At 35.6% G+C, this 20,157-nt stretch overlaps 3 protein-coding genes across 3 annotated transcripts; 2 read left to right on the top strand and 1 right to left on the bottom strand.

Annotated features, from left to right (window-relative positions):
* Window positions 1-342: 342 nt before the first annotated feature.
* On the bottom strand, window positions 343-895 carry LOC100789454 (agamous-like MADS-box protein AGL62). Its single transcript, XM_006575971.1, has 2 exons — window positions 716-895; window positions 343-630 (listed from the first exon to the last, which is right to left on the bottom strand). The coding sequence occupies exons 1-2, from the start codon at window positions 893-895 to the stop codon at window positions 343-345; spliced, it is 468 nt and encodes a 155-aa protein (XP_006576034.1).
* Window positions 896-1,430: 535 nt separating this feature from the next.
* LOC100788929 (uncharacterized) lies at window positions 1,431-9,009 on the top strand. The gene is made up of 5 exons (XM_006575215.4): window positions 1,431-1,600; window positions 1,743-1,774; window positions 6,817-6,918; window positions 7,334-7,494; window positions 8,411-9,009. The coding sequence occupies exons 1-5, from the start codon at window positions 1,431-1,433 to the stop codon at window positions 8,516-8,518; spliced, it is 573 nt and encodes a 190-aa protein (XP_006575278.2). The 3' UTR covers window positions 8,519-9,009.
* Window positions 9,010-10,177: 1,168 nt separating this feature from the next.
* LOC100788402 (uncharacterized protein At5g39865) lies at window positions 10,178-11,248 on the top strand. The gene has a single exon (XM_026125970.2). It carries the CDS (start codon window positions 10,178-10,180, stop codon window positions 10,988-10,990), a length of 813 nt encoding a protein of 270 aa, XP_025981755.1. The 3' UTR covers window positions 10,991-11,248.
* Window positions 11,249-20,157: the final 8,909 nt, after the last annotated feature.

Below are 20,157 nucleotides of genomic sequence, written 5' to 3'. Positions count from 1 at the left end.
AACATATGATGAACATTATTCAAGACAACAAAAACCCAAACCCTGTCAATCCATTTCCCACACATGAAACAGGTTATGCCAATGCTTATTCTAAACCAAAATTAAACAACATCAATTAAAAATTCAAATAAGACATCATCGATCATTGGAGATCTCTTTTGAGGGAATCAAAATAACCCAAGAGTAGGTCCATCTCCATGTCCATTTATATGAATGTTGTTAAATTGACGATGGCACAAGATACTCCCATCAATCACACCCACATAGTTTTGCATTAGTGGTGGCCGGTGCATAGTCAAAGTGCTATTAACATTGGAATAAGAGCTTCCACCTGTAAAAAAACTAAGTTGATGAGTTATAAGTAAGAATGCCCTCAAAGAGAAGCTTCTCACATTTTTCATCGACATGTGTCTTCAGCTCCTCCAACAACCTCTTATACTTCTCGACTTGGGCACTGTTTATGCTTTCAATTGGTATGGCCCACCAAAAGTGATCCTCTGCAACCTTTAACAAATGATTCAAATCCTCTATGTGCTTCTTATCCTTGGCTAATCGGTTGGCCAGGTCATTGAGGTGTGCGTGGAGCTTATGCTCGTCCATGGTGTTGTAGGATAAGAGTGGGAGATGGGGCTTGCATCATATAGCGTTGGATAAAAGAATCCATGTTGGGGCTACCGAAGGAGAAAAATCGACTACAAGGTGAGAATAAGATCACAGCAAGGTCCACACTGTAGAGGGGGGCAAGCTCACTTGCTTTCTTGAAAATCTCGATGCGACGCTTTGAGAACGTCACTTGAAGGTAACGTTCATTGTTCACCTTCTTCATCTCGATCTTTTGTTGACCTTTGGTCTTCTTGATCCTGCCTTTCAAGCTTGGCACGCTTTTTGAATCCATGGATTATAAGTTATGCTATCAATATGAATATGAGGTGTGGAATATAGTAAGGCTTGGGTTCAATTTATAGGCATATTGGGAGTTTGGTTTCACAGACCAAATGTGCCGGCTTAAAATTACCAACTTGTTTTTTGACTACATTGAATTTGTTTCTAGATTAAGCGATTTGGTAATCTTACACTACTACAAAATAGTCTTTCCATGACGTTCTATCAACGTTGGTTCTGGTAAAACCATTATAAACAAAGATGTTGTGGTAATTTTGTAAATAAGTGGCATGTGACGACATCGGTTTCGTAAAAACCGCCGTGGTATATCGATCTACAAAGTCAGTTTCGACAAAATCGTTTAGGAATGCTTTCTCATTTTTGACCTATATATGGCGCACTTATTTCCCTTTCACTCACGCCCTCATTGCTTTCAACTTAACCTAGCTAGTGTTACCCCTCGGTGTCCCTCACTGTTGCTCTCGTGGTCTCCCTTACCGTTGATCTCGCACTCTTTGTTGTTGTTGTACTCGACTTCGACGTTGATGATGAGTGAGGGTGTTGACTCCATTGCGCGTCGCCTTGGCCAACCATATTTGGGTTTTGGGATTTTGATGAGGTTGTCTCTGTCGCGCACTGCCACTGCTAGAGAAGTGAGGCTTCCTTCTCTGATAACGGTGGTTGTGGTGAGTGCGAACAAAACGACACCGCTCAGAAGGTAATAACTTTTGTAGACTCGTTGATACTATCCATCTCTCGAACATGGAATCGGAAGGTAATAACCCTCTATTTTTGTTACTCTCTGATTGAATTGATTTTTTGGGGGAATATTAAATCTATAACACAATGTTTTGTTTTAGGGCAAAAGGGTACGGGGAACTCGTTTGCGATGGTAGTGTCTCTGCTTAGTAGGAGAGCCAAACTTCACAAAGAGCTTCACAATATTGAAAAGTAGGTAGATTTTTTAGCGTTGGCATTTGGGTTCCCTTTGTAGGTTTTTGACAATAAGTGGAGGGTTCAGGTTCCTCAAATTACCTGGGTGTGTTTTTCTTTGTAATTTTGTCATCACCAATGAATACAATCTTTCTTTCTCTGTTACATTCTTTCTCTTTCTTTTTCATCATACCCTGTTCCAATTCTATCACTCTTTTCAAAAGTATTGTTGCACACCCTTTAGTTTCTATGATATATCCACATGCCATGGAGATTCTCATTTGGACTGTTTAAGAATGTGGGAAAATTAGGTAATGCAAGTGTTGTGATAAGTTAGAGAAACATCATGTCATATCTGTCCGCAATAGATTTACCTCTGGATTATTGCACTGTTGTTTTTAAAACACAACCCCCACCCTTGTCTCTACAAGAGTCCCTCTAGGAATTTTCAAATTTCAAATATAAGGATGTATTGACATTTTCAAAAATATTTCAATTTTAATTTATTTCTTGCTTAGTTGTTCCATACTGTCCATTATCCATGACCCATGATCCATTTTTCATTTTTTCTTGTTTGTTATTACTTTGGGTCATGAGTTTAGGTTTTAGTTGTCTTGTTTGAGTAGATTTATAAAATAAGATTTGTCCACTGGGGTAAGTTTCTAAGTAAATCTTATTGTAAGCACTGTAAAAGAAATTTTGTTTTGTCTTTATAGAAATTTTAACAATTCAGTTTGAGGAGTAACACTAGAGTTATCCTTTGTTCATATTTCATTGCATTCCTCTGTTCAATTGTTTTACTTTCTTGTCTTTTTACTAGCTATGAAGTTCTGCTCTCCTTGGATAAGGAAAAGCACCAAGTGGAAAGACACATCACACAATGGATATGTCAGATCACTCTCACTACGTAAAATTATAGAGAGACCAGTCAGGGTCATGCTGTTTTGCGAGAGTGCTCCAACCATGTGGGATCGGCACATGCTTAAAGGAGCACTCAAACCGGGTGACCCCCAAGGCCTACACTTCGAAGAGTCCATCAGGGCCTCTCCCTCCTGATTCAGATTCAACCCCTAAAATAATTTTTTTACACGAAGACATTATTCATGAATTATTATACGATACCCACGACCTCACACTTATATTTCAAACATATTTAACAAGTTACGCTACAATTTCACCCTTGAAGATCCTAACTAGGAATCCTATACTTTTCCTTTAACACTGCGCATAAAACTTTTTTCGAGGTAAACACTGGTCGAGTTATTGTATAACTCATAGCTCACAAGACAAGTAATATCACTACAAGTATTAATCATACACTCATTTACAATCCTATCTCATGTCTATAATTTAACATTTCACAATTTAACTAATTACAAAGTATACTTAACAATTAAATAAAAATGTATAGTAATAATAATAATAATAATAACAAAAACGACAACAACATACAATATCCAACTTCAAGACTTATAAACAAATAAATATAACATACATGTAATACTATATATATATATATATATATATATATATATATATATATATATATATATATATATATATATATATTATATTCAACATATATATTAACATAATATTAGCATAAACATACGTTGTTAATGTAAGTATATTAGAATAACAAGAATTTCAGGTAATATATACGCACTAACCAAATCAAAACATTTAAGGATAAAATAATGATATGTACCCCTAAGTCTCGATTAATTAACCAGGAAGAATTTAACTAATAGGTAAGCACAAATTATGATCAATGAAATATATCTAACCTTAAAGCATATAAATATATTTATATGTAATAATATATGTAATATGTCATAGTACAGTTACATGAATTAACAAATATGTATATATATGTAAATTTGTAAAGCGAAACCCATAATTGTTGCACAACCTTTATGAAGTAATATTTACAATTATTAACACATATAATTACATAAAATAATATTTGCAATAGTATTAAAGAGGAAATCGTAACTACTGCACAACGGAAGGAATATTTACAACATATTTAAAATGGAAAACATAACTACTATACAACCATTTATGATGAAATAATTGTAATTACTAGCTTATATAACATATATAATTGAAAAAAAAAATTTATAATAATATTTAATTTATTTCTGAAAAACAAATAATTTCTATAACCTTATTTTATTTGCTATTATTATTATTGTTATAGAAATCTCAAACAGCAAAACAGTACCACGAGGAATCATGTGCAGGCACTTCCACCCAAAAAGTTTAATATCTACTTTATATAACCTTATTTTATTTGTTATTATTATTATTGTTATAGAAATCTCAAACAGCAAAACAGTATCACGAGGAACCATGTAGAGGCACTTCCACCCAAAAAGTTTAATATCTACTTTATATATATATATATATATATATATATATATATATATAATATTTTCAACAAAGCCCAGTACGTACGCGTAGTTCATAAAATTTGATTACAAACAAAAGGAATACAATTATTTGGATCAAATTTTTCATTCCAATGATAACAATTCACTGACACATTCTAGAAAAATGATAAATTATAAGCGCCAAACAACAAAAATCATACACGTTAATATACAAATTAAATCAAGTAATAACAATTGACAATTTAAAAAAATCTAATATACACTAAACAATATCATATCAATATGCACTAAACAGGATCATAGAATTTCATAATAATAGATATTACATTCAATTTAGCATATGAAAAATTCAATTTGAAAGGGTTCATGAATTAAAATTTTATAAAAATAACCCAAAATACCCAAAAGTTGATTCTCTAGGGATCCCTATACATGTTTATTCTAATCCCCAAGCGTGAATAACTCATCCATTATCTCGATGTAATCGCTCAAACGTTCTCCATTAGCAATTGTGGCGTCTCTGATGCTCTTTAGAACTCCTCCTCCAGTTGTTCTGTTAGGGTTCTTGTGTGTTAGAAGAAGAAGAATAGAATAGAATGTGTTTTCTAAAAGCTGCTCTAGGTTAACATTTGGCTTATATAGTGGGAAATTATGACCTATTTACTTTTACTTATTTATTTATTTATTAAAAGTTACGGTTGTTACACATACAACCCACATTTGTCATATTCACTCGTGTTTGGGTCTTGCCCCAAGGGATTGACACAACTTTCCTTTGTGCTGACACGGACAATAGAATGACCAACCTTAGGCTCAGTAGGTAGTACGAGTACTACATCTCAAAATGCATCTGGCTGAAGGACAACATTAGTTGTCGAGTCACTTTTTCAATGGTCGACTGCTCCAGCTGGTCCCTGATTTTTTGTGTCAAATGCTCCAACTCTTCGGGGTTGATCGACATAGACGTGTGGGAACTTGCTAAAGCCAATCCAAAGTATTGTCTAACCGTGACACCGACTCCAGCTGCACGGACAAGGCCCGAGTGCTCTAGTCAACCAATGGTAGTAGTCAGCACATCCTGAGGTCCATGGGTGACAAATCTTCCCTGTGTCGACTGCTCTTCAAGGGAATCATGTAGACAATAAAATATTGCATGAGTTTACGAACTATTGTTGTCATTATAAAAATTGACCTTTGAAATAAAAAATAACTTATAATTCTATCAGCAATTTTGCGTGTCGCCTCAGATGTTACTACTACAGATTTTTTTGTGCAAGTCATCTTCTACTTCACGTGTCATCTAATGGTAGATGGAGAATCAAGGATTGTTTCCGTGCTCTCAAATTGGACTACTTGATCCAATCGTTTTTTTCCTCCATTAACTTTTCTTCTAGTAAATCATAACCCCCACAAGACAACACGTGAGGGGTAGCGTTTAGTTTTTGGATGACCTGAGCCTTCTTTCTAACATTCTATCACAATTAGATAGAAACTTGTCAACAAAATGCGCTTGAAAATAACACATAACTGTGAAATTCATAAACAATGCAAGTCAACTAACCTCCCATGAAGGGTTTTTATGACTCTAACAAAATTGGTTCCACTTTTCTTTGTTGATACCGTACTTCTCGTGTCATCGTTCTCCTCCTTGCCTTGTGCCAAAGCCCATTTGGAGGTCAAATCTGACTTAAACTGCCTTCATTGCTCTTCTTCCGTCTTAAGGATTTTCTTCTTCGTCCTTCGGTTAGACGCTTCTGGAATATCAAATTCAGTCTGCGATACAAAAAATACATTTAATAGTTATTCAATAGCATTCAACATTATAATATTTTTAGTATAACCAATTACAATAACACTCAACATTTAATTCAAATACTTAAATGTCCTCCCAAATCAAATCCTTCTGAGTTGCAGGAACTTGTTTCCAGTTAACAAATGTATGTCCACCTTCTCTCAAGCAACGATCCTCAAGAGACGTCCTTAATTTCTTTCAGTGGGGACCATCAGGTTTCTTAGTGGCATGATCTATATGAACCACTTTTTCTAGTCTTCTTTGGTGTAGCCGGTGAAGGTGCTGAATCAGAAGGAGAAGGGGAGCTTGATGGTGTAGTCATGTGCATGTTAAAAGCAACATTAATTAAACTCAACTCTGTTTTTTAAAACCTTAGAACTATCTTCTTTAATTGAAAATTGGTTCCTTGATTTGGGGTTTGAAGGGTGGTCTTAAAGTTTTAAACTTTGCCACGAAAATGGTTGATTAAACAATTGGGTTTCTCTTTACGGATTTCTTTTATATTGGATCGTACGTGAATTTTCTTTCTTATTTGTTTTTAGGTGTCAAATTTATTCAATTAGGAAACTTACCGTTGGGGATATTTTTAAATTTATAATAATAATATTAATAATCTGAGTTTGATTGAATAATCAATTCTGGTGAGTTGAATTAACATATTGTATAATTACTTGAAGTTGTCTTTTAGTTGTGAAGGATTCTTCTCCTTGATTAGTTTTATAATTTAATAATTTACAAATGTTTTGTTGCATTGTATTAATCTTGCTGTTTTGCCCGTTATTGAATAAACTATTGCTTAATTATCTATGTCAGATAAGAAAGCTGACTATGATGTTGAGGTTAAAGGGGTTGAAATATATCCTGATCCCATCGCACGAGGCCAGCCTGCTACATTCAGCATTGCTGCAACTACAGGTACTCTATTATTTTGCAAGTTTTGTAATTGTGTTACTGTGTTTCCTTTCATTATATTTTTAATTTCTGTTATCATATCCATTTTCATGCATATTGTGTTTCTTGATGCGAATGTGTATTGAAAGTTTGTTATTTTACTTATTTATATGTTTATTCTATTTTCACCACGTGTGATCCAGATAGGCGACCTCACCCAGTAGGATAAAATTTTTGTTGTTGTTTGTTTGTATATGTTTACTCTTAACATAGAAAGTAAGGCTATTTGGGAATTTGAATGCAATTGGTGTGATTTTATTTTGTATATGTACTATGTACCATACTAGCATGGTGGTGTGGTTCAAGATAGAGATGGATGGGGTTTTGGTAAATAAAAAAATTCCCTTTTTTTCTCTAATCCAAACATTTAATGACTCAGGTAAAGCGTTATCTGGAGGGAAGCTAGCGATTGATGTGTCATATTTCGGATGGCACATACATAGTGAGACCCATGACCTTTGTGGAGAAACTACTTGCCCTGTTTCAGTTGGTGATTTTGTGATTGCTCATTCCCAAGTTTTACCAGGATTCACTCTACCTGTAAGTCAATGTTCCTTTCATTCCTTGTACATGTGTGTTTGTATTTTGGTGGAAGAGGAAATCTATCTATCTATCTCTATCTCTACCTAAATTGGGCTTCTCCTATATAGTCATTGGAATTTGGAACTTGGGAAAGAAATCTTTATATGCATGTTATGGCATGTAAACATCTTAAATAGGGGAATGACTTATGTTGGAGCACAACTGAATCTGATGATGGGTCTTAACATGTTATATTTGTTTGATACTTAGAACTGGTATACTATGTGTTTTATCATTTGCAATGTTTTTATATTGATATATAGGAATTGGAGGGGGAACTTGATATGGTTGATCATTGATGTGAATTTTCCAGTGAATATTCTTGTAAACTAGCTCCTTAAACCAATATAGTAGAAATGACAATTTCATTGTGTTGAAATTTTATTTATTTCTAATGTTGCTACTATTTTTTGAATTGCAACTGGCTTTTAATCCAGCAAGCCAGCAGGAACCATTGTTTCATCAAGAAAATGTTTACAATTTTCATAAATGCTGTACTGACAAATTCCTAGTTCACTGTCCTGTAATTTATCTCCTTAAGCACACAGCTCTGTTTTCTCCGAATGTCATGAGCATGTCTGCTTACATGTCATCTTTCCCTTGGAGAGGTTTAAAGGTTGGATTGAATGTATCATGTCCACTGCTCTTTTTTTGTTTCCTTCATTTTTATCAGCTTTTAAGAGACTTGTACTATTTCATGGCATACCAACTACCTAATTACACGGGGCTTTGTTGAGAAGGTGTTTAGGTTTCTAATTAAAGCGTTGTATTATATTTTTAAGAGTGTCTAATTATACTTGATATCGTTTCTTGTTCAATTCAAATTTATTTTTATGTTCATTGTCATAGCTCTCACCATGTATTGTATTTGCAGGTTTCATACTCTTTGAAGATGAAGATGTTCGATGGAAACAAGCATGAGTTAACTAACATTACATTTGGTTTTGATATTGGGTTTGGTTCTTCTGTGGCTGATAGCTAATTGACATTGCTCGTCGAAATCTATGATCAGAAACAGATCTATATAAATTACTTGTACAAACTACAAAGTGCCCTTATGCTACAACCAGATCCTTCTTCTATAATCCAGCAGGACCAGTGTCTGGATTAAGAATCAGAAAAATGTCTTGTACTTTCTGGGATTAGAAAACACAAACTATGTGTTTCTTTATTTATTTTTCTACCTTCTGACTACACTCAGAAGGTAGATCGATATTGTGCAATGTTTATACACATATTCCGACTATGGTCTGAGGGTGTTTTCGTGATGTAATGATATATTTCTCTTTGCATATAAAATAGAGTGCCCACGTTAATATTAGAAGCTAGGGATGAACATGTCATTTCATCCAAGTAATAAAACTAAAAGTCTGATGCCAAAATCCCAGTCTGTGTAGGAGTATTGCCAGAAGCATAGAAATTAGTACATAATTTTCTGTACTCTGCTCGAGTTTGATATGAGTATCAAGGTAAACCTGGTTTAATGAATATCAGTGCAGCATTATTTCAAAAGTAGGTTTACCAAAATGTAATACCTATATAAAATTACTTGCACAAGGATTACATGTTCATAGATGCGCATTTGGTGACGGACGTACAATTGGTTGGAGTTTTTAGTACATATTTAATGATAGTTTGCAATAATCTTTTAAGTCTTACCACTCTATGTGCATGATAAGTACATTTGATTGCAAATGGAAGGACTCCTTATCTGGGGTATCTCTGGAAAAAGGGTTCTGTCATGTACATTTCTTTTGTAAGGGATGAAACTGAGAAAATGATTTTGGAATGGTAAAAAGTTAGGGTGAAATTTAAATTTGTTTGGAAAATGTGGAGAAAATTGAGAATGAGATTTCTTGAAACTTATGAAAACTAATTTGTGGAGTTTTTTTAACCTAGTTTAGGTGATTGGCATACTGCTTATTACCAAAAAAAAAAAAAAAAAATCAATTTCTTCAACATTGTGAACACGGTAGAGATAAATTTTTAACTTAAATGACTCAATGCTAAACTGCATGTTGTTCATTTAATTTTATTCAGTTTCTAGTTAGAATGTAGTACATGATTGTATACTTTGTTTCCCTCAATCTGTTCACAACAGAGGCATAACATGTACACAAATGGTAACTAATCATGACCATGGGCGCACACACTTCGTCTCCTTCGCACTAGGCATCACCAGTGGTCCAAGGACACTCTTTAGTGATAGTGGTTCTGAATCAACATAACCATGTGCATGATTGAGATTGATGCTGGCAATTTGGCATGGTTCCCCCTTCTAGTAAGTAAACAATGATGGGGAATTTTTGCTTTCATTGTTTTTAGTTGACAAATATCCATCATAGTTCATAGTTCAAACGATGATTGAGGTACCAAATGTTAGGTAATGGGTCATGCACTCTGATCAGATAAGGGAGTGAGGGGTCAACCTTGTCCCCACACCATGCATTGATTATTCAAAACTTAATAAAGCATCCCAACATTGCACAGCTTTCAGTTACCACTTTTTTAGCCTTTAAAACTTAAAGAACACTCTCATCCTCAGCCCTTTTGTCCTCAATTCAGCATCCTTGTGTGCTATCATTCTCACCTTATCTTTTTCTCCAATCCATAAGTTGGTAGCCTCTCTCCCTCATTTCACATGCCATCCAATTTAGACATGAAAGGAATGAAAAGCAGGTTCCATAGAAAATTGAAACTCATTCCAACCATTACCAACTTGAAACAAGGCCTAGTCCTTCAGCTCAATCCACCAATCTATGATGATCAAGATCACAAGCCCCACAACATGGCTGAACTAGAGATTGGCCCCAAAGGAAGTGAAGATGATAAACATTATGAGTTAAAAGAAATGCAATTTAAAGCCACACCCACCAAAGGGTCCAAGGAGAAAAACTTAGTGGCTACTAGTCCTAGTAAAAGCATGCATCAAAAAATTCAAGGCATCGAAGAGTACCCATCTCTAACAGATTTTGAAGAGATACATCCACCAGGTGGAAGCCAAGCAGTGATTCTCTACACAACAAGCATGAGAGGCATAAGAAAAACCTTTCAGGACTGCAACACGGTATGCTTTTTGTTGAGAAGCTTCAAGATAAGATACCATGAGAGAGATGTTTCTCTACACTTGGAGTATAGAGAAGAGTTGTGGAAGATCTTGGGTAGCAAAGTGATCCCTCCCAGGCTTTTCATTAAAGGGAGGTACATTGGAGGAGCTGATGAAGTTGTAGGATTGCATGAGATGGGGTGGCTTGGAAAGCTTTTGGAAGAAACACCAATGGACTTTGCTGATGGTCCTTGCAAAGGTTGTGCCTGCATGAGGTTTTCCATTTGCTTTAATTGTAATGGTAGTTGCAAAGTGTTCACCACCAATGGTGACAACAAAAATGAATGTTTCATCAGGTGTCCTGAATGCAACGAGAATGGACTTGTCAAATGCCCCATTTGCTGCTAGAAATTGATTAAGACCAAGGGTATGTGTATTTTTCCATTTTCTTAACTTTTAGGCTCAACGTGTATTGTTAACTGAATAACTGAATCATACTCGTTGGGTTGTTGATGTATGTGATAGAGTCCTTAGAAATGGATATAGTACTAATTTCTTTAGATGGGAAGAACTATAAGCCAATGCCATGCAGGGACATATAAACAAGTTACTTGTTTTTTATTAGTTCTGGATATTTATTGAATGAAAATTTGTGTTTCATGTTTCTATGAGAAAATATTTTGAATTTGGGAAGAAGAGGTTTAGTGGTTTTTCAAGCAGAACTTGTGAAAAACTAATTGGACAAGGTATCTCATTGTAGTACTCATCCACACCAATAGAAAAAGGAACTAGGGGAGAAAATGGAAGAAAAAACAATGGTCATCTAAGGATAAAGAAGATGAACATAGAAGCAAGAAAATTCAGTGGATGTTGTTGGCTACCTCATGATTGCAGAAGCATGCACGTGACATTTCAATTTGACGAGTGTGTGGACTACGGGTATAACATCCTATTCTGTTTAATACTTCTTAATGCTATCATTTTTTAGTGAAATCAAAATATTATATTTAAAAATATACTAAAAATATAATAGAAATTATTAACAATGTAACAAATATAAACAAAGAGGAAGAAGAAAAGAGTGCAAAAGTAAGCCGAAGAGATTATGCTCTCTTCAACCAAAGGCAAAATCTGAATGTACAAGAGACAAAGGAAAATTATAAATGCAATCAATAATAAGACTAAATTACCCTTACATTTTCAGGTAATTAAGTTCTAAAAATTAGATTGATACATTTTCAGGCCACCCATTCTGTTCCAGTGTCGTATAATTTTTTAAAAAGTTTTATTTTTCTAAAGGAATTGATAAATCATAAAATTACTAGAGTTAAATTCATACTTTTAGATAACAGCATTAATTAACAATAATAAAACCTACACTTTTAGATTTTTACTTCCAAAACTTTATGACTTAATGGTGTATGATGTCTCAATATATTTTGTCTAAATAAAGTTAACTCACTTCCTGTCCAGCATTAATTAACCATAGCTGGTTTAAGTCTAAATATGAAAAATTAACCCTCAGCTTGAACCTATAACGACTCGTAGTATGAACCCATTTACCAACAAGTCAACAAATTGATAAAGAAAAATAAAAGTGGATCAAGAAATGTACTATAGAATCTAAGACTATAACAACACCAGGGCCAGCATAAACCCGACATGATAAAGCCCACAAATGATTTGGGAAATGCTAGGTGCACCCAGCAATTTATTGAATGGGCCATTTTGCCCTTCATTAAAAAAGTTAAATAAAAAGTTTAAAAAGCTTTTCCCTTTCCCGGAATCATTCACGCCTCTTCTTCTTGCTTTTGCTTTTCCTCCCTCTTCCGCGAGCCTCTGCGTCTTCTCTTCTCCGCGAGCCCGGCTGCTGCTTGTTTTCGCTTGGACGTCATTTCCCTTCGAGGTAGGTGTCCCTAACCTTCCTTTGCTTTTATTATGCACTATAGTTGTAGCATTTAGGGTAGGTAAGTGGAACCTTAGGGTAGAAGACGCCAAAAAAAATGGGGAAAGGGTGGTTACGGTGGCGCCTTCCGGAAGATCCTTTTAGGGTTCTTCCGGATCTTCCGGAAGAAGGTTTTCTGGAAGATTTTTGGAAGAAGGGTTCTTCCGGAAATACTGAAAGGTCTTCCGGAAAAACTGGTCTTCCGGAAAGCTTCCGGAACACCTCTTCCGGAAACTCTCCGGAAGAAGTAGTTCTTCCGGAAAGTTTCTGGAAGAAGGGTTCTTCCGGATGACCTATCAGTGCTTCCGGAAGAACCACTTCTTCTGGAAAGTTTCCGGAAAAACTACTTCTTTCGGAAGTTAGTTTTTTTTTTAAATATTGTTTTTTTAATTAATGTATTTTATTTATAAATAGAGTTGGTTATTTGTATAAATTAAGTTGGTTATTTTTGTTAATTGGTTTTGTTTATTTTTTATATGATTTTAGTTGAGTATTTTACTAATTATTTAATTTTAAATTAGTTATGTATTTTTTTTTATAAATGAAGTAGTTTATTTTTATAAATAAAGTTGTGTGTGATTTGGAATTTTTTTTTAAATACTAATAATTTTTTATAAATGATATAAATTAAGTTGTGTATGTTTTGAAATTTTTTTTCCCATTTTTGTTTTATTTTTATATATAATTTTAGTTGTGTATGTTTACTAATTATATATTTTGAAATTAGTTGTGTTTTTTTTGTTTATAAATAAAGTTTTTTATTTTATTATAAATAAAGTTGTTTATTTTATTATAAATGAAGTATTTTTTTATAAATTAATTTGTGGGTGTTTACTAATTAATTATTTTTACATTAGTTGTGTTTTTATTATAAATGAAGTTGCTTATTTTTTTAAAATTACGTTGTGAATGTTTAATAATTAATTATTTTTACATTAGTTGTGGTTTTTTATAAATGAAGTTTTTTTTTAAATTAAGTTGTGGATGTTTAGTAATTAATTATTTTTATATTAGTTGTGTTTTTTTATAAATGAAGTTGTTTATTTTTTTTTAAATCAAGTTGTGGATGTTTACTAATTAATTTAGTTGTGTTTTTTTTATAAATGAAGTTTTTTAAAATTTTTTTAATTAACTTGTGGATGTTTACTAATTAATTTTTTTTACATTAGGTGTGTCTTTTTTTTTATAAATGAAGTTTTTTATTTTTTTTAAATTAACTTTTGGATGTTTAATAATTAATTATATTTACATTGGTTGTGGTTTTTTATAAATGAAGTTTTTTATTTTTTTTTTAATTAAGTTGTGGATGTTTACTAATTAATTTTTTTTACATTAGTTGTGTTTTTTTTTTATAAATGAAGTTTTTTTTTTTAAATTATGTTGTGTATGTTTTCAAATAATTTGATTTAAATTAGTCTTATTTGTTTATAAATAAACTTGTTTTATTTTTATAAAGAAAGTTGTGTATATTTTGACCGAAAAAAATACGTGTTCGACATGATTTGCAGATCATGGCTAAAACACGAGGTTTAGGTCGTGCTATAGGTAGACTTATAGGCAGAGATAGACATGATGACCATGATGCAGTTGATGTTCTCGAGAGGCATAGGCCTACTGTCTCAGCTCGTAGGCAACGGGTTCATCAGATGACTGCGGATGCACGTGATATGGCTGAGGATGTTGCTAACATGGCTGAGGATGTCCCTGATCTGGTTGAGGAGGCACCTGAGATGTGTGCGGACGTACAAGGTGCTAATGGTGCTGAGGGGTCACATGCTGATGATGTTGAGGGATTCCCTAGTGGGCCACGTGACCCGTTAGTGCTGACATCATTTACGGACCATGTTGCACACACTGTTTGTAGTGGATAGGTATTTTAATTTGTTAATTATTTATCATTGTTGATTTGTTTGTCATTAATTTTTTTTAATAATTGTATAATTTGTACTTCAAATCAGGAACGTCCTGATTTGAAGTTGGTGTCACATGGGAGGAAGGTGACATTGATTAGGAGGCCAGTGCCTGAGATTGAAGGACTGATTGGTGCCACAGGATTAAGTCCATTAATCGATTGTTCAGTTGTTACTGGCGATCCTGGACTGATATCCGCATTTGTGGAGAGGTGGCACAGCGAGACCAGCACCTTCCACCTTCCGGTAGGAGAGTTGACGATCACATTGGATGATGTGTCGTCACTCTTTCATTTGCCTATCACTGGCGCGTTGCACAGTTTTCATACTCTTTCTACAAAGGAGGCGAGATTTTTGCTGACAGAGTTACTTGAGGTGTGTGCCGAGGAGGCTAGAGCCGAGACAACACTGACACGTGGGGCATACATACGACTAGGATGGGTTCGAGACATTTATGAGATGAGATGTCAGACCCGGCGGTGGATTGTAGCAGCTCGTGCTTATCTGCTGCACCTGGTCGATTGCACTCTTTTTGCTAATAAGAGTGCAACATACGTGCATGTGGTTCACCTAGACGCTTTTCGTGACCTCGGTCAGAGTGGTGGTTATGCTTGGAGAGTTGTCGCGCTGGTTCATATGTATGACCAGTTAGATGAGGCTTCTAGGACCACCACACGACAGCTTGCGAGGTACCTGACTCTATTACAGGTAAATTTTGTGTTTTTTGATATGTTACGTTCGATTATGATTTAAACATGTTTTTATGTTATGTTAACCTCATTTTTTGTGTAGTGTTGGATCTATGAGCACTTCCCTAGTGTGCACCAGTGCGTGACAGATGATACATACCAGGAGACGTCCCCACGTGCTTCATGGTGGTTGACGTCGAAGGCGCACATGAAGGGAATCACAGGAGCACCTTACAGGGCATGTTGTGATGCTTTGACCGTCACAGATGTGTCCTGGTTTCCGTACACTGAGCATCGGGGGGTTAAGGCCTTTGAGCTGATTTCATCATTCCATGGTCAGCTGAGATTGGGTCCTATGGTGGTCACAGCTCGACCGGAGAGGGTGGTACGACAGTTTGGTTACATCCAGAGCATCCCTCCGCCGCCTGTTAGTGCTCGATTGTCACATGATGATATAGATGACAAGTGGATGCATTTTGCGGAGCACGTACTACCTGCAGTTGAGCTTTGTCTAGTGCCTGGGCAGGTATCTGCAGATTACATGGAGTGGTTTTTCCGCATATCTCACCCATTCATGATACCAACCGAGGCAGGTGACCAGCCGAGAGATGCACTAGCCGCAGACCCTGAGGAGTACATACAGCTGCCCAGCTCCCAAGTTCCAGTGGCATTTGACCCCCCTCCACATGTGGTAATATTTTTTGCGTGTTTAATGTTTGATGAGTTGTTATTTATTTTAAATTTTATAATAAATGTTTTTTATGACTGTCACAGGATGATTACGACGAATATGAGGCGATTGCACAGAGGTTGGAGCGTGTGCTCAACCTTAGGATGGTCACTGCAGGCACAGAGTTATATGAGATTATGCAGGACTGTCTGACGATCACCAGAGGAAGAGTCAGTGCTGATGGAAGTGTCAGGGCTTGTCAGAGACGTCGCACGGAGCATTGATTATTGTTATTATTTTTTGTCTTGTAGTTGACATGGATTTTTGTAATTATTACACTTTTTAGTTTAATATAGTTGACTTGTTTTGCACAGTTTATTATTTTATGATATTAACTGACGTATCGATTCTCATTCCGATCATGGTCCTTAAGTGAAGTTTTGGTGTGTTCTAAATTTTTTTTAAAAAAAAAGTGAAGCTAAAATCATGAGTTTTGTTCGTAACAATTACATTAAAAATAAATGTTTTTATAAAAGAGGCAGAAAATCCAAAAAAATAGGAATCAGATCCTTTTTTTGATGTTTAAGTACCCATGTTTGGGGTTTTTTTCCGTGGGTGTGCGAGTGGCGTAAGACATTGGAGGGGCGCTATTTGTCATGTTTGGACGTCAAAGAACCCAAAAAAATTATTTCCTTTCCCTGGTTCCATCAAATTACACCCAAAAAAAGAGCCAGAAAATCCAAAAAAATAGGAATCCGACGGTTTTTTTATGTTCAAGTACCCATGTTTGGGGTATTTTTCCGTGGGTGTGCGAGTGCCGTAAGACATTGGAGGGGCGCTATTTGTCATGTTTGTACATCAAAGAACCCAAAAAAATTATTCCTGTTCCCCGGTTCCGTCAAATAACACCCAAAAACAGAGCCAGAAAATAAAAAAAAATAGGAATGAGACTCTTTTTCATGTTCAAGTACCCATGTTTGGGGTTTTTTTTTCCGTGGGTGTGCGAGTGCCGTAAGACAATCGAGGGGCGCTATTTCTCATGTTTGGACGTCAAAGAACCCAAAAAATTATTTCCTTTCCCTGGTTCCCTCAAATTACACCCAAAAAAAGAGCCAGAAAATCTAAAAAAATAGGAATCCGACCCTTTTTTTATGTTCAAGTACCCATGTTTGGGGTTTTTTTCCGTGGGTGTGCGAGTGGCATAAGACAATCGAGGGGTGCTATTTCTCATGTTTGGACGTCAAAGAACCCAAAAAAGTCATTGCCTTTCCCTGGTTCCCTCAAATTACACCCAAAAAAAGAGCCAGAAAATTCAAAAAAATAGGAATCCGACCCTTTTTTTATGTTCAAGTACCCATGTTTGGGGTTTTTTTCCGTGGGTGTGCGAGTGCCGTAAGACAATCGAGAGGCGCTATTTCTCATGTTTGGACGTCAAAGAACCCAAAAAAATTATTCCCGTTTCCCGGTTCCTTCAAATAACACCTAAAAAAGAGCCAGAAAATCCAAAAAAATAGGAATCCGACCCTTCTAAGTATGCGTAAGGTTTTAAGGTCAAACAATTAAAATAAATTATCTTTGGACCATTGAAACAACACATTAAACTTTATTATGGGATTTAAACACGCCGTAAACAGATAAAGGTTACATCAACGAAAAAGCAAAAAAATAAACATTGCATTCAGTTGTTTAGCGATGTCCCAGTCACCTCGTCTTCGATTTTCACAACATATTTAGTAAAGATAGCTAAAATTTCTATTGGTCCATATTTTTTCCAGTAGTTAGATTGTACTAACACCTTCAGCAGTTCTTCGTTGGTCCTCAGCTCATTTATTTCATATTTTATAAGCTACTCAAAGCGAGCTGGTTGGCAGAATAACAATCGTCTTACCGTTTGTGATTCGTGAATTCCAAGAGGGGGAATCCCTTTAGGTGCAACTTGCTTTATTAAATTCTTCAGTTCATCGATGGTACATGTTGAAAGAATTTGAAATTTCTTAGGATTTTTTCCTGTGAACGCGCATCCAACAAATTTGTTTTGCGGTGGCATGTTCCATTTCACGTTGTAATACAGGATCGCGTCATGAGTACGGAGCATAGTGCATTGAAGTAAGTTTATTATTCCATCTGGTGTTCTTCCAATGGTGCATAATAACTCAATCGGGCCAACACAAGAAAATTGATTATTACACATTAACATTGTGTTGACATCGTCATCATTTATCAATTTCATACACTGAAAGCGAATTTGGTTACCTGTATCGGTGAATGGCTTCCGGTAGTGAATTTCATCCAAAAATTGTTTGTCAGATAGCTGAAGGGTATTGTGTATTCTGGTTTTTAGGCTTGCAAAATCACAATTGTTTAGTACTCGAATGGGCACCGGAGTTGAAGTATGGAAGTAAACGCCAGTATCATTGTGAATAATTGATCCATTTGGAAAAATGAAAGCCAACCTTGAGTTGACAATCGTCTGACTGCTAGTTTCTCCTAAAAATGCCATACTTTGTGTATCAATTGGGAGACTATGTGAAAGCAAGATAATGTGTGATTAATAAGTCGTGTCTGCTATATATATAGATGGTTGTGACCGAGCGATTGCTTCACTTTGTTTACAAAAAAATAGACGCACGCGAACATGTTTCGTGCTTATGTTTCCTTCAGAATGTGTAGTCAAGTCAGTCAATGTGTTGTCGCGCTCAAACTTTAATACGCATGCATGTCATTATGTGTTGTCAATTATGACAATTATGTATGCTACACGCGTAAATGCTTTTTGTTGGACCAACAATTTTTTTGCTTAACCAAACGAGTACTTAATAATATTAATTGGTTAGTAATGGGTTACAACAAATTATATCACATAATGAATACAATTACATAAACAATGCATGTTTAGTCTTCATTTAGGTTGACATAGTGTCTTTTGAATGACATCAAGCTTGTGTATTGTTGCATTCTACTAATATATGGAGTTGTCCACTGCTTTGCCTGAGAATAACAATTGCTTGACCACAACAACGCTGGAGGTGGTAAGGGACAATGGTCTTTCAAATAAACCTATTGTACATGAACAAAGATTATATCATGCAGTGACCGTGTCAAATGAACCAGCGAAGTCATTGCATAATTGTTATACTAACTATATTCAATGTACCTGAACAAAATGATTTCCAAACACGTGGCCGACACATATCATGCGGTGCCCAGAAGAATCAGGTGGTGGTTGACTTCTAAGAGGAAAAAATGTCATGCTTTGTTGTTGGGACAACGATACAAGGATTACGTTATACAGTGATGCAATCACATATCCCATCTCCATTATATCCATCCACTTGTCCACACTAACCTGAATCAACCAAACATACACATGTAAGTAATTTAAAGTTTGTTATTAAAAAAATTAACCTAAAAACATACCTTCGAAAACCCATCAACAAGTAGGGACAACTTTAATTGTTCAAATCTCTCTGTGTCACCGAAGAGGTTCATGTACTCATGCGACCACCTGCCAAGTTCTTTAATCAATTCATTATGCACTAATGGCCACGAATCTTCCCTCATACCTAATAAAGCGACAATCGACCAATATCCACAGTTACCGTCCGCTTTCACATCCACAACGTCACGAATGAAACCTTGAATGAATGGCGCAAATTGATCCAACATCAGGATGATCCTTGTTGGTTGAGGCGGTTCAGAACATGATGCACTACGTTTGACTGGAGAGTTGCTGCTTTGAACAGAATGAAAAGCATCAACATACTCCCAGTAAGACGGATCACGCTTTGTGGATCTTTGACTTCTTTTCATCGGTTTCTTCGGTGCACCTTTAGTGTTGACCTTTGACGGAGGAGGGCACATAGAGTTATGATCAGGGTATGCAATTTCTCGAAGTTTACTCTTCAGAGTTACTTTGCCAGACACATCAAGTTCATCAAACCTTTTAGATATGGTCTCTATCTCTTCCTTGAGGCTGACTTACGTCTCACATAAACCTTGGTCTGAAAAGCAAAGTCTCCTCCAGAAAATATGGACTGACTCCAATGGGATGCTGCCAACAGTATACCTAGAAAGCTCACATGCATAAGGAAGATCGTGCGTGCTTCTCATCACACAACCACAAGAAGAGGGATTGTTGCCGAGATAACGTAGACGGTCAACCTCAGAAGCAATCTGATTTAAAGCGTCCCTTGAAACCATCCTAAGAAGCCTCTTGTATAAGGTTTTTTTATATACATGCCCAACCACATGCGTATTGGTTTCAAAGGATGCTTTAATTTCAACGTGTTGCAGCGTGATCATGTTGTTCATGGAATCCCAAACACTACATAGGTCTCCAACGCTATTTTGTATTACTCTTT

Source organism: Glycine max, chromosome 2 (assembly GCF_000004515.6).
Source record: "Glycine max cultivar Williams 82 chromosome 2, Glycine_max_v4.0, whole genome shotgun sequence".
NCBI classification, from domain to species: domain Eukaryota; kingdom Viridiplantae; phylum Streptophyta; class Magnoliopsida; order Fabales; family Fabaceae; genus Glycine; species Glycine max.
The sequence above is the reverse complement of the archived record's forward strand: the minus strand, read 5'-3'. Positions and strand labels throughout refer to the sequence as shown.